The 14,954-nt window shown below is 43.6% G+C and overlaps 1 protein-coding gene across 2 annotated transcripts in view; it reads left to right on the forward strand.

Annotated features, from left to right (window-relative positions):
• The window catches only part of SMARCE1 (SWI/SNF related BAF chromatin remodeling complex subunit E1), a 30,520-nt gene extending 15,790 nt beyond the window's left edge, over positions 1–14,730 (forward strand). For both annotated transcript variants that reach the window (XM_035135524.3, XM_035135525.3), the window contains exons 7-11: positions 106–277; positions 3,587–3,759; positions 7,249–7,350; positions 10,509–10,719; positions 12,950–14,730. In XM_035135524.3, coding sequence (XP_034991415.1) covers positions 106–277; positions 3,587–3,759; positions 7,249–7,350; positions 10,509–10,719; positions 12,950–13,161 — 870 coding nt within the window. In that variant the 3' untranslated portion in view covers positions 13,162–14,730. The remainder of the gene's footprint in view (positions 1–105; positions 278–3,586; positions 3,760–7,248; positions 7,351–10,508; positions 10,720–12,949) is intronic.
• Positions 14,731–14,954: the final 224 nt, after the last annotated feature.

The raw sequence follows: 14,954 nt of genomic DNA on the forward strand, positions 1-14,954 counted from the left end.
GGTCCTTGTTTTCCTGCAAGGAGCCTTTAGTCAGAAGGATTCCCCCCAAGGGCAAGGGAGACTGTTTTGGTTGCGATTTTTAAAATGTATCTGTCACAACTCTAGATAGAGTACAACGAGTCAATGAAGGCCTACCATAACTCACCCGCTTACCTTGCCTACATCAATGCGAAAAGCCGTGCCGAAGCCGCCCTGGAGGAGGAAAGCCGGCAAAGGCAGTCCCGGATGGAGAAGGGCGAACCTTACATGAGCATCCAGCCCGCCGAAGACCCGGACGGTAAGCAGGAGTAGCAGGTGTGGTGCTTTCTGCCCATAAGGAATGGCAAGGGGGTTGGTGGGGAAGCTGAAACTTCTCACTCAAAAAGGCTACTTAGCAATGGAATTGTTTAGCAGGAACCCTTGGGCCAGTTACTTGTCCCAAATCAGTCTCTTGTCACTCACCCCCAGCAGCTTGGTGGTGGATGATCCATACTACTAATAATAATAATAATTTATTATTTATACCTCGCCCATCTGGCTGGGTTTCCCCAGCCACTCTGGGCAGCTCCCAACAGAATACAGTATTAAAAACACAATGAAACATCAAACATTAAAAACTTCCCTAAGCAGGGCTGCCTTCAGATGTCTTGTAAAAGTCAGATAGTTGTTTATCTCCTTGACATCTGATGGGAGGGCATTCCACAGGGAGGGCACCACTACCGAGAAGGCCCTCTGCCTGGTTCCCTGTAACCTCACTTCTCCCAGTGAGAGAACCAGCAGAGGAGGACCTCATTGTCCAGGCTGAACATTTAAGCTACCTGCATTAAGTGATACTGAATATATGCTCTTTAATCTTGGCAGAATCAAAACGCATTCTTTTGCGGGGATGCTGAGCAAAGAGCCTAGATCAGGGTATCAGAGGGAGCATCCCTCTCTGCCTGCGGGAACAGTCTCCAGCACAATCTCGTGCGTGTCTGGTCTTTTAACTTCAGAAGGCTTGAAAAGGACCAGATCCCCATTTCTTGATGCCTTTTCTAAATCATGAGCTTTCCTGCAGCAAGTCTTCTTATGCCTCCCTGCAAATCCTAAGTGTGTGAGGGCTTATTGTGGTCTCATGAAAGGCATTCTGCACAGGTTTGCATGTTCTCTGTTACCCTCACCCCAAGTTGGAAGGCTGAATCCTGGCAAACACAGGTTCCGGGGATAGGATAACAGTGAGACTTTTCTCTCTCTCTCTCTCTCTCTCTCTCTCTCACACACACACACACACACACAGAGAGAGAGGGAGAGAGAGACAAGGTGTTGCAATGTGGGAGCTGGAAAACTCCATGTTTCCCTGCAACTAAAGAGTTAATTAAGAGAGTTAGGATGACTCGATCCTATTCAGCCACTTCAACAGAGCTGGGTAATTACAAATAAGCTTCTTTCTCCTACTCATGGCAGAAATTAAGCATGGGGTGAAGCATCATATTGAGCATGCAATCATTTTATTTCTCGGCCAGACTAAGTGCTAGCCTTGCTGCTGTCAGACGTCCAATGTTTTTATCAGTCTGAACTCATTGGCTGGAAGGGATGGGCTAGAAATTCAGGGTGGCTCCTCAGTGAAACCTATCCAAAAATAAAGTTTTGTTTAGATACGAGGCCAAACCCATAGCCGGTATTTATCCTCCCGCTCCTCAAAGCAAAAATTAAAAAAGCCCTTTGGTGCTTGACTGTCTCTGGCATCCTTTTGTTTCTCTGTAGGCGGTTCTGGCTAGGGGAGGATGGGTGGGTGGCGGCAAGTTTGCCATTCAGTTTAAGTACTGACTTGTGCTGGGAAAGGGGACAGGGCGGGGGCTTGCTGTGCTTCTGTAGAAAAGCAAACAAACAAAAAGCCACCTTCCTGTTTCCTTCACTGATGGCGCATATGCATTCCTCTACAAAAAGAGGCCAGGGCTCCACCTGTCTGTGAAGTGCAGCTTGGTTCCTTTCTCACTCTGTAGCAACCAACGATGATGATGATCTCTTTTTTTTAATTAAAAATATCTTTATTTAATAGCATACATAAAATACAAATCAACATAAATCAACAAAATCAACACAACACAACGCAAATATAAAATTATAGAAAATTATACAAAATTAAACAAACTTGTGAAGAAAAAAGAAGAAAGAAAGAAATCACAAACAAACATAAAACAAAGTAAACTTCCCAGCTTTCCATATCAGTTCCCCACATACAAATAAATTTAACTATGCTTTCCTCTTATGAAACTAATTCCTTATTTCATGTCTCAATTTCTTCCTATATACATAATAAATCCAATAAACTTGTGCGAACTTAATCGAAGCAGATCACCCATCTGGAATTTATACCTTCATTACAAAAATAATCTTTTACGTATTTCCATTCCTTTTCCCATTTTTGCTTAGGGACTTTTCTAACTATTGCTGTTAATCTTGCTCATGATTGCTGGGTATGTTTAGCCTGGAGAAGAGAAGGTTAAGGGGTGATATGATAGCCATGTTCAAATATATAAAAGGATGTCATATAAAGGAGGGTGAAAGGTTGTTTTCTGCTGCTCCAGAGAAGCGGACACGGAGCAATGGATTCAAACTACAAGAAAGAAGATTCCACCTAAACATTAGGAAGAACTTCCTGACAGTAAGAGCTGTTCGGCAGTGGAATTTGCTACCAAGGAGTGTGGTGGAGTCTCCTTCTTTGGAGGTCTTTAAGCAGAGGCTTCACAGCCATCTGTCAGGAATGCTTTGATGGTGTTTCCTGCTTGGCAGGGGGTTGGACTGGATGGCCCTTGTGGTCTCTTCCAACTCTATGATTCTATGATTGCATGCATAAACAGCATGCTAATGAAGAGACTCTTTAATGTAGAGGTAGAATAGGGTCCTCTTCTCATCCTGACCATTGGCCATGCTGGCTAGAGGGCCACAGGCTGTCCGACCCTAGGCTAGATCTTCCTACAGGTTGCCCTCTTCGCTCTTCCAATGTTGCAGTACTTTGCATACTAACATGGCAGAAAGCCTTGCGGAGCGGAGCGAGGTAAGAACCTGCATCTAGTGACACTTAGAACAGGGAACATTGAGTTTGAGAGCTTGTAGGTCGTGGTGGCTAAAGGCACGAGCTGGGTTGTCTACTCTTCAAATATCAGTTCAGTCCTGAACTCGTTGGACAGCATAAGAGTCACACACAGTTTAAAAGGCCATGGATTGTTGAATTAGCCAAAGGCCTGGGAGAAGAGGAATGTTCTTGCCTGGTGCCTAAAGATATGTTAACAAAGGCAGAGCATTCCACAAAGCCAAGCTTCAGGATTTCTGGAAACTTGGAAGATTCTTTGGAGGAATAGCGAAGTGACAGAAAGGAATAGAGAGAACAGAAAGCTGTACACTTCAAGAGGTTGTATCCAATCTTAGTCCTACTCTGGATACAGCCATTGAAATAAGCAACCTAAGTTAGTCATGCCCATTAATATAGTGAGTCTCCTTGTGAGTAGGACTTGACATTAGATGCAACCCAAAGTTACTTAGCCAGTGTTACCTGTGAAGCTAAGCAGTGGTGAAACTGCAAACTGCACTCTGGTATCTTCTACTACTGCATACATTTTTGTTTCAGATTATGACGATGGGTTTTCTATGAAGCACACTGCTACAGCCCGTTTCCAGAGAAATCACCGCTTAATTAGCGAGATCCTGAGTGAAAGTGTCGTCCCCGATGTCAGATCCGTGGTCACCACGGCAAGGATGCAGGTTCTCAAACGCCAAGTCCAGTCCTTAATGGTTCACCAGGTAAAGTTTGGATATATGAGAATGCTTAATAAACATAATAGCTTTTCATGTGAAGTGTGCTCGGGTGATACCTGTGCCTATAACAGCAGCTGTTCCCCACGCACCACCCCCGTGTTTTGAAATCTACCTGTTATTCCAATAAAATCTCCCCATTGTTGAGACCTGTCACTAGCACTGCTACTGCCTTTTCTCTGCTGGTGGGGAAGAAAAATCTGAAACACCTTCAATATTTTCTTCCATTTTAAATACTGAACTATGTTTTGTCCTTGGGCTCTGAAATCATCCATAATATTGAACCTCCTGTGGCCTGAAATTGTTTGAGTACAGCAACAGTGCCTGTTTAAAGACACGTTTGGCCATGGGTAGGCAAACTAAGGCCCAGGGACCGGATCCAGTCCAATCGCCTTCTAAATCCAGCCCGCGGACAGTCTGGGAATCAGCATGTTTTTACAGGAATAGAATGTGTCCTTTTGTTTAAAATGCATCTCTGAGTTATTTGTGGGGCATAGGAATTCGTTCATTTCCCCCCCTCAAAAGATAGTCTGGGCCTGCGTTTGGCAAACCTGTTGCAGCTCTAGTCCTCCCTCCAATCCACAACTCATAGGCCTTTCTTTCAACCCTTTCTTTCAAGATGGTGCAAAAATATAAGATGTTGCTTTTCTTGAATTATTTGTTTATCTTTTATTTTCTTCTACCTCATCCCAAACAACTCGTGTATCATTATTTGTATCTTGCCACTTCTTCTTGCAAGTGTGTCTTTGAGGGCGGGTGGATCTTGCTATAAACATGCATGTGTTTCAAAAAGCAGCTTGTGGAGAACCTACAAGTCTCTTGATGTAGCTGAAAACATATCCTGGGCATATGATTCCCCCCCCACACACACACACAAAACTTACCTCTTTCTCACTTTTGGAGAGGGGGGAGACCCAACATTCAGTGCTTTAGACAATTTCTGTAGAGAGATCAAATGTAACAAAAGGTCCGGACTACCTCTTTAAATATCCCCGTACATGCTGTACTTTGTCACAGAGATGCAACGGTTGAACCAGGTGAAACTAGGAGCCGCTCTTTCTAAAGACTCTGTTGCAACTTTTCATTAGCATGCAAACCGCCAGAGGCTATTTCTCTGCATGCTAGGGTTTGTTTCCCTAGTTGCTAAATATGTGAACTAAATGTTCTTTCTCCAAGATTTAGGATAGAAAAACAATGGTATGTACAGGGCAGGGGGGAACCTAAACTGAAATCAATGGAAAATGTAAGGAGCCAAGTTATGGATTGGTTACAATACCATCAGTTACATGAAATGTTTAAATTAGATAGGGGGGAAAAGGGTTTTTCAGACCAAAGCTCACAAATCGAAAAAGAACTACAAAACAAAGAGAAACTTTTGTCTGAAATGTATAATCTGTTACTAGACTGGGAAACAAAAGACGAGCTTGATAAAGCCTCAATGACACACTGGGCAATAGATATAGGACACAAAATAGATTTTAACCACTGGGAAAAACTCTAGGAAAGTGACTTGCAGTTTACAGCATGTTATTATTTGAAGGAGAACTACCTGAAAATGATTCACAGATGGTATTTAAGTAGGCTTGCTAAGGGACGCAGGTGGCGCTGTGGGTTAAACCACTGAGCCTAGGGCTTGCTGATCAGAAGGTCAGCGGTTCAAATCCCCGCAATGGGGTGAGCGCCCGTTGCTCGGTCCCAGCTCCTGCCAACCTAGCAGTTCGAAAGCATGTCAAAGTTCAAGTAGATAAATAGGTACCGCTACAGTGGGAAGGTAAATGGCATTTCCGTGTGCTGCTCTGGTTCACCAGAAGCGGCTTTGTCATGCTGGCCACATGACCTGGAAGCTGTACGCCAGCTCCCTCGGCCAATAATGCGAGATGAGTGCCGCAACCCCAGAGTCGGTCACAACTGGACCTAATGGTCAGGGGTCCCTTTGACTTTGCCTAGACTTGCTAAGATGTATAAGACTGAATCAGATAAGTGCGAAGAGGTGGTCAGAACGTTCTTTCACATGTGGTGGACTTGTAAAAGAGTATTGGGAACTGATCCATAATGAATTGGAAAAAATGTTTAAAATTACTTCCCCCTCCCCCCCCCCAAAAAACAGAGTCCTTTCTGTTGGGGGTAATTCAGACTGAAATTCCCAGGTGTCAAAAAATGTTATTTATGTATGCTACTACTGTGGCCTGTGTTTTATTAGCCCCAAAATGGAAAACAAGTGAGGTCCCTACCAAAGAAGAATGGCAACTTTAGTTGACAGAATATGTACAACTTGCAGACTTAACATAAAGAATAAGAGAACAAGAAGAACATACCTTTAGAGAAGATTGGAAAACGTTTATTGAATAGATGGGAAATTATTGTGTACAGCTGAAAAAGTTGGCAGCATTAAGATAAATTCAACAGTGTAAATAAGTTTTGATGGATGCAATAATGGAATACTGAAAGTTATAGTTTTTGTATAATATGCAGGGATGTATGATATGTAAAATGAACTATGGAAAGAGAAGAAGGGAAGTCATTGATGTTTTAAGAATGTAAAATGGACCACCTCTTTTTAGCGCAACTGTATAATACCTGATCCTGAACTGTTGGTTCCACAGTGTTGGACCCACCACCAATAAGTCCATGGGTAGCTATGAGGACACCTTGAGAATTCCTTTGTATACTTCAAGAGGCAGCATATGTGCATATTAAAACTAAATTCAAAATAGCATTTCACCTTCTGAACTGTGTGGCTAAAACTAACACCTTCCAAATGTATTCAGGCTGACAAATCTATTGGGAAAGAGTTCACAGGTGTGTGGACCATCTCTGCACACAAATGGAAATGTCACCAGGACACACTCGATTGATATTAGAAGGTCTTGTAAAATATGGATCTTAGCGTTCAAGCAGTCAGGCATGTGTGCATGTATATGGAGAGGTATGGAGAGATTTTAAAGCACAGATAAATTAGCATTTTTACAGCCATTTGCAATGTCTTTAAGCTTGGGGCTGGAGCGTAATAACCTGTTCGTTAAGCGTTTGAGGCATGCTGGTGTGCTGCCAAAAATAAACTTCACCTCCTGGTTAGCAGAAATTAAGGACGTGATTATACTACAGTCTTAAACCTTCCCACATACACACATCTCCAAATATGGTTCTTTGGAATTATGATCCCATGAAGAGGCCTCGTCTCTAACCATTCTTACAAGTCTCAGGCAGAGGGATGTTTGAAATGGTCCACAGGCGAAAGAGTGGCAAGGATTTCTTGGGAGGTGTTTGCCAATGGAATAAAATCGTTCACATTACTTGGCCTCATTTTGTTTCTGAAATCATCTGCTTTTATTTCAAAGTAGAGGATCTGCATATTTTTCTTCAAATTCCCCGCTCTCAAATATAGCAGTATTTTGCATGAACATTTGAATTAACGTGTGTTGTGTGTGTCGTGTTACATCTATGTGCTCACTTTGTAATCTGATTTTCCACTCACAGCGGAAACTAGAAGCTGAGCTCCTGCAGATAGAAGAACGCCACCAGGACAAGAAAAGGAAGTTCCTGGAGAGTACAGAATCCTTTAACAATGAACTAAAGAGGGTAGGGTTCTGCAGAGCTTTTCTGTTTGTTCCATGTGAAATAAGCAAAAATCTGCCCTTATGGGGTTCTCCATCGGTCGGAGAATATAACAGAGGCCAACCAGAGAATTTTGAGAAGCAAAGCCTTTTATTTTTGCTGTTGCAACAGGGTCCTTCCCCTCACGCAGGAGAACAAGGAATGAACCCAGAACAAAAGAGAACCTCCACTTTTATCAGTTTTCCCATAACCCAGAAACACCCCCAATACATCATTCCTACATCACAGCTACGTAATCAATACCTCACAAAAAGGGAGGGTTCAAGGTAGAAATCTGAGCACCTTTTACACCTCTCCCAGTCCTCCTCTCACCCCTCCCAGGTGTGAATTCCTAAACACAAAGAGAAATTAACAGTTTCCTAAAAGTTGATCACTATCTTTTTTTCGGAGGAGTCTTCCATTGTGAATGAGATGGCTAGTAGTCTGGCACCATTTATGGGGAAATGTCCAGTTGGCAGAGCCTCCGGCTTACAGGATTATGGCTCCCATGTTGATAAGTCATGTGGAAATGTGTGTGTGATTCTGGTCAGAGAGAGTCAAAATGGTGTCAGTCAGGCCTGTCTTCCTGTGCTGCTTCAGACATGTGCCTGTACATTCATGTGCATCTTTATGAACAATTATTATTATTATATATATATATATATATATATATATATATATATATATATAGCCTTAAAATTTACAACACATGGACTAGTCGGCTTTCTCAGTCAAGGGCTGATGTATGACTCCCCAAAACAAAGAGGAGGGAGAGCTGAAATCCTCTGCCATTGCCGTTTTATAACACTTTGTACTACTAAGTCCATCCGGTCCCATGAGCTCTTTTGTCTGGAAAGCCTAGGGAATGAGCTTCTGCTGCATATCAGCCCTAGGGTAGGTTTAGTTTCCTTCGAAGCAAGGCTTCACCTTTTCTAAATATTGTGCCTCCCAGTACAGTGGTACCTCTGGTTACGAACTTAATTCATTCCAGAGGTCCGTTCTAAACTTGAAACCGTTTTTATCCTGAGGCGCGCTTTCACCAGTGGGGCCTCCAAAGGTCGCAACCAGGAGCATCTACTTCCGGGTTAGTGGAGCTCATAACCCGAAGCGTGTGTAAGGAGGATGGTTCGTAACCAGATGTATTACTGTACACAGGTTGGGAAGGAGCAAAGGGGAAATGGCATCTTGCACCGGTAGTCTAGTTCCAAGGCAAAATAAATACAGGCCAAAGAGTCCACAGACTTTCCTCATGAGAGCTAGCTAAGGCAGTTTGCGGAGAAGAAGACTCAGATTGCTGGATATACCTTCAAATAGAAGATCTTCTCACTAACATGCTGGGTGTCTCACTAACCTCCTAGCTTACTATGTGTAGGAATATTGTCAGTGGGAGAGCATTCTCTCGTGAGCCCAACGCACCTTAGTCTGAGGCCCAGGCATATTAATCACCTCTCTGAAAACAAGTCCCATCTCAGCTTTTAAGATTCAATGTGGCTCACAATATTCAACGTGGAATGGACATGATGGCTCACCTCCAACATACCCAGTCCCTGGAGCTCACCCCATCGCGGGGATTCGAACCGCCGACCTTCTGATCGGCTAACTATTTACTTTTGTTCCAGCCCAACATAACATCCCAAACTAGACTGCACACTCATTGTTGCTGGCCAGGTTCCTTTTATTAATGAAATGGTTGCTTGACAAGGGGAAGTGATTCCGTTTTGGTACTACGACCCGTCCTGACTAGCTGAAACTATACAGGGAAGGGTTAGGGAGTTGGAGTCTGGCTGTTGGAGCATGCTGTTGAAAACTGAAGGTGTGAAATTCAGATTCTCATTGGAATGACGACATCCAAAAAAACAATGCATGTCACTTTTCCACACAAAGCGGTTCACCACATAACTACAGCAGTGACGGAAATATAAAAACTCCCATCGTAATCCCAGCTTAATGTGTCAGAGGGGCGTGTGTAAAATCTGTTCCACAAACAGAACCATTTATGGGTAAGAGAATCTTCAAAACCTGACGCAGTAGGTCTTTTTATAGTAAACCGTGGCTGGAAACAGTGCTTTTTTTCCTAAAATAATGTTTAGGGGTACTCTCATTTTCCAACTCATCTTGAAATACTGCCCCTCAATGAGGCCAAACTCAGATTCACAAAATGTTTAGGGGTATGCGTACCCCTGCGTACCCCAGAAAAAAACAGCCAGCTTTTTGTCTCTGGTATGTGAGCGAAGCAATCCACACACACAGTTTTCTGTACCAGAGGGTCTTTGAATGGAGCGGAGGTATCCCTCTGCCCTGCGTGGCTCTGCTGGAGCTCCACCATAGGTGGGGAAGCCCTGCTGGTCAGGAGTGTCCTAGTGCTCATGCCCAAACACCAGGCAAGCAGAAACTGCTAGCGGTGGCTCCTGTGTAGACCCATCACATGGCAGTCACAGGGCCAGCCTGGGGTGCTTTGCTGTTCCAGCCTGGGAGCTGACTCAGTGAAGGGGAATGTTTCCCCTGCCTCTCTCCCCATAACTTCTTCCCTGGCTGCCACGAATGCTATGGCTGTGAATGCAGCGCTGGCTGTGCTACCCTACCAAGCCCCACAGGATTTCCCCCCGATAAATTAATCTATAATGTGGTCCCAGCACTTCCCAACAGGAATCTTACCAATCCTGTTTAAATAAAGATGCGAACCTGGACTATTCCCACTACCGGAACCAAGCAGTGATAGATCGGACTAGTTCAAATTAATTTTAAAGGTTTTTTTGTAAGCTACAACTGAAACACACAAAGCTGGTTGGTTCTTAGGAATAATAGTTTCTGAGTTTTGCAAGCACAGATGGCTTGTCGTTGCCTCAAATGTTGGGTTTTGGCTTTGATTCTGTGCTAAGATATTTATCTAAGATAGTGTAAATGAATCACACCTACAGTGTGATTTATTCATACATATTGTGCACCTTATTTCTGCTGTATGTATGATTCCCTTATTGCATATTGGAGGGAGGGGAGACTGAAGTTGGGAGAAAATGCCGTGCCTAAGGCTGCCTAGTGACTCCATGGAGGGGAGACAGGACTTGAGCCTGCAGCCCCAAGATGATGAGAGGACCTGGATTTTAAAAGTGGCGTGTGATTTTTTTCCTCTTCCCCACATCCAGCTGTGCAGCCTGAAGGTGGAGGTGGACATGGAGAAGATAGCGGCCGAAATCGCTCAGGCCGAGGAGCAGGCCCGCAAGCGGCAGGAGGAGAGGGAGAAGGAGGCCGCGGAGCAAGCCGAGCGCAATCAGAACAGCACAAGCGCCGAGGAGGAGCAAGCTGCCAGCAAGGCAGAGGAGAAGAAAGAAGAGGGGAGCACTCCGATGGAAGCAGGTAATTGTGTGGAAAGCCCAGGTGTTGGGGAGCTTCCCTTGAAGCAGCAGTGGTGGATGAGGGGGGCATGTAGCCGCGGTCGGGAGAAGTTCTGCTGTTTTAAGCTTTTCTTAAAGGATCTGAAGTCTGTATCAAGTAGCACAGTTGAGTTTTAATAGGCTCCCCCATCAACCAGTGGCTTCCCTTTTTCCGTGTCTTGCGCATCACTGAGGGACCAGGTTACAGCCACGTCTGGTGACACAGGTGCGAGGAAGACTGAACTTAATAACCAGGGCTTGTCTTTAATTGCCATTTACGATACAGCCAGACTTTCATTCAGAACAAGGTTTCCTCTTCTATTAGGAAAAAAGAGGAATAACTTTTCCGAACTATGTGTAGTTAGGCTGGGTAAGAGCCTTGAAGTGGAGGTGCCCAGAGCAGGGCTTCTTCCTCAATTTATGCCTCTGGGTCTGTGGAGCTGCTCCAAAGCAATATTCAGCAGCTGATAGTTCAATGGAAAACAAGTCTACCTATGAGGGGCCCCTTAGGGTTGAGGCTTTGTAACAACTAGTTCCCACTCCAGCCCACAGCCAGGGGGAAACAAAGCTCTCAGTGAGAAACCACGTTTCCTTACATGCTTTCCTTGTTGGGAGAGAGTGCAGAGCCCCCCCCCCCCAAAAAAATCCTAGCATCATAGAATTGTAGAGTTGGAAGGGGCCACAAGAGTCCTCTTGTCCAACCCCCTGTAATGCAGGAATATTTTGCCCAACATGGGGCTTGAACCCACGGCCCTGAGATTAAGAGTCTCATGCTCTACCAACTGTGCTACGAGGACTGAAAGAATGAGCTCCAGGGAAATCTATGGGGAAATAGTAGGCCTGCTCCTTTCGTCCTTGCTCATAACTCAGATAGAGTTATATTGTTTCATTGGTAACATAAGAGGAAAAATGACTATTGCTCATTCTTAATCTAAGCACAACCACCAGGACTCCTGATTAGGTATTTGGGTATGCGATGTTGAATGTTAATTCTGTTCTGTCCTGTTTCCCCTTTTTATTGTTTTTGCTTAAACCACTTCACAAACCAGGAACTTGCACATTGACCACTAATAATGAACCATATGCTGTAGATATCACTGCAGATTTATTATGCTCCTTTTGTGATACACAAATGACATGAGACTTGGTCTATTTATTTGTATCATTTATTATTCCTCTGATCCTTATTTATAAAGCTCAATTAAAAAAAAGTTATTAAAATAAGAATACGACTAATAAAGCTCTGATACAGTTGGAAGGGTTATGCAGCCAGGCAGCAGGGGCTGCAGCCAGAATGGTTGAGGAAACCCAGCCAGATGGGCGGGGTATTATTATTATTATTGTTATTGTTATTGTTATTTTATTTTGCACTCCTTGGAGCTAGGAGGGGTGGAGTTGGTAGGGATTGCCCCTTTTTGTGCAAACCACGAAAGCACTTCTGCCTCTCTGCCATCCTGATTGAGCTCACAGCTTACCGTAATTTGGGGCAGAAGGAAGGCAAGAACTAGGCTGTGCCAACACCCTGCAAAGAAATATGTCAGTAAGGGAAAGATTTTGTGTAGAATTGGACTTCCTTGAATCGGTTCCCCGTTGTACTGCACACTCCCCCTTCATTCATTCACTCAGCCCAGCAGTTGATTGCCATGGCTATAGTGATGCCTCCTCACCTTTCCCCACATCTTCCCAACAACAATTCACAGCCCTTTCTGCCCCTAAGCCCTTGTACTGGCAGATCAACTCCTTCGCCGTCAGAATGCTCATTCCATGACATCATAGCAGTCCGGCCAATGGTTGGAGAGGTGGCTGCACATTTTCAGTAAAGGGAAGCAGCAGGCCAGTTAGAGAGGTGGAATTGAAGGTGGGGGATTTGGGGAAACTGTGATTAAAACAGTTTCTGAATTTCCATATCTTGTTTAATATGATTACTAAGCCATATCCCTGTGATAAGTAACCAGTCTGCCAAATTACCAAATATTAATTCCCCTTTGTATATACTTGGTTGTTACACAACCTAGGCTCTACAAGCCAATGATTGCCCCAAGAATCTACAAACAATACCCATCTTACGCATAGCAACTCTTAAGACAGGATTGCTTTGTTTTGTTTTCTTTCTGGGCATGCCATGCATTGTTTAGACGCCTATTGTTGTGCTTGAAAAGCTTTCTAAATTCAAAGGAGGGGAAATCTCACTGGCAAACTTGTTTCTATGGCAGAGGAGCCTCCTGCGGAAGAAACCATCGAGAGCCAGCAAAACGGTGAAGGGACATCCACTCCAGAAGACAAGGAGAGCGGCCAGGAAGGAGTCGAAAGCATGGCAGAGGAAGGAACGAGCGACAGCAACACCGGCTCCGAAAGCAACAGCGCCATGGTCGAAGAACCCCCAGCTGACCCGGTGGTTCCGGAAGAGAGTGAAAAGAAAGAATAAATATATAGCTACTTTTCATGCATCTCCCTTTTTTAAAACAAAAACAAAAGATTAACAGCATGGGAAAGAAAAGAGGTGGTATGTAGGTTCTTCTTGGTATCATTTCATGTTTTGTATATTGGTCACCACCAAATGGTTACTGGGCATTTTAACTTTTTGTAACATCAGATATCCAGGGGTCATGAATGGATTTAGAGCGATCAGTTGGCACAGAAGCAGATCACAGTTCGCACACAGCTGCATCATAATCCACAACACCTTTGTCACTCTTCTCTCTCAAGGAAGCAATTTTGCTCTATGATTTGCTTTTTTAAAATTTTCCTTATGCCCTCTTTCCGGGGAAATGTTATAGAATGTTTTAGAGAAGCAGCCACATATTCGAATAATCCCTTTGTTCTCAGTCGGAGACTTGGCAACTTCGAATCAGATTGTTAAGTTATAAGTTCTGCCAAATTCACTCTCCCTCTTTCACATTATTTAAAATTGTGTGTGGAACTGATACTCCAGACTTCCATTTCTTTCAGATATAATTGAAAATTGGTTATCAGTGAATAGCACAAACTTCCTTCCTGCAAAATTACATTGCCATTCGTTTTTGTGAAGAAAGGAAGTTTCCTGTTCCACAAAACTGCATTTCTGAGCTTGTTTTTAAACACCCTTCTTGTTTTATTTCCTCTCTATCCAAACACTTAAAAAAAAAAACACACACACACACACACACACCTCATAGTTTTAAACTAGTTTTGTTTTTTTTAAATAACCTGTTAGGGAAATCCTTATACAACTTTGCATGAAAATAGCATGGAAAGATCTGGATAAGAGCTACATTTGCAGGACACTTTCTTTGCTCTTAACGTCCCCCTTTTTCATTGTCTGTAAAAGAAAAGCTGACTTTCCAACACTGAAAAGAGACGGGGATGAAATGTAATATTTCAGAAGTCTGAAATGTGAGAAAGGCCTTAAACCAGAATGCAGTTTCTCCCCAGGCACATGGTGATTAAGGCCCTTCCCACTGAAAATGCAACTGCATTATACAGCTTCGTTAAGCCTTGGGGCTCTATCCAGCGATGTGGGATCCGTGAGGGATTCCCCCAGCACCGCCATTTTGATGTTCCTTGATCCCTTTCCTGAGAACGATTTGATGCAAAGGCGGTGGTGGAACACAAATCCAAGGCAGTTGTTTGAAGCTTGTCAGAGCGTTTCCCCTCCCACGCTGCGCTGTGCTACCACGGCACCATGCAAGCAATTCATGTCAGACAGCCCTTTGGGAGTTGCAGCGAGCTCTTTGGATCCTTTACAGCACCACCAAGTTATTTGTTTTCCTTGTTAAACGCAGGCTGTCTGAGAATTCTGCTTCAGGGTTGCCCTCCACAGACGTCTTCTCAGAGGATTAAAAAATAAATTAGTAACTTTAAGGGAAGGCAACGCCAGTCTTTTTGTGAGTGTCTCCTAATCCGTTGTTGGTTTAAGGATTTATGGTGGGTTTTGTTTTGTTTTGTTTTTTTAAAAACTCTTTGTTCTGTTTTAAATGGTTTTTCATGTAATAAACTAAAACATGTTTTAAGAAAATGGGAAGGTGGTAGCGGTCTGTACTTGTCTCAGATTTGTTATAAAGCACTGGTTCCATTCCGTCCGTCCCCCAAAGGAGGGGGAATAAAACTCTGAAGAGAACCATCTTTTTTTAAAAAAAAAAAAAAAGCTTGAACTCCTTCCAGCATGCCTGTACAGTCGTACCTTGGTTCTCGAATGGAATCCGTTCCGGAAGTCTGTTTGACTTCTGAAAACATTCAAAA

Source organism: Zootoca vivipara, chromosome 12 (genome assembly GCF_965207765.1).
Source record: "Zootoca vivipara chromosome 12, rZooViv2.hap1.1, whole genome shotgun sequence".
NCBI lineage: Eukaryota > Metazoa > Chordata > Lepidosauria > Squamata > Lacertidae > Zootoca > Zootoca vivipara.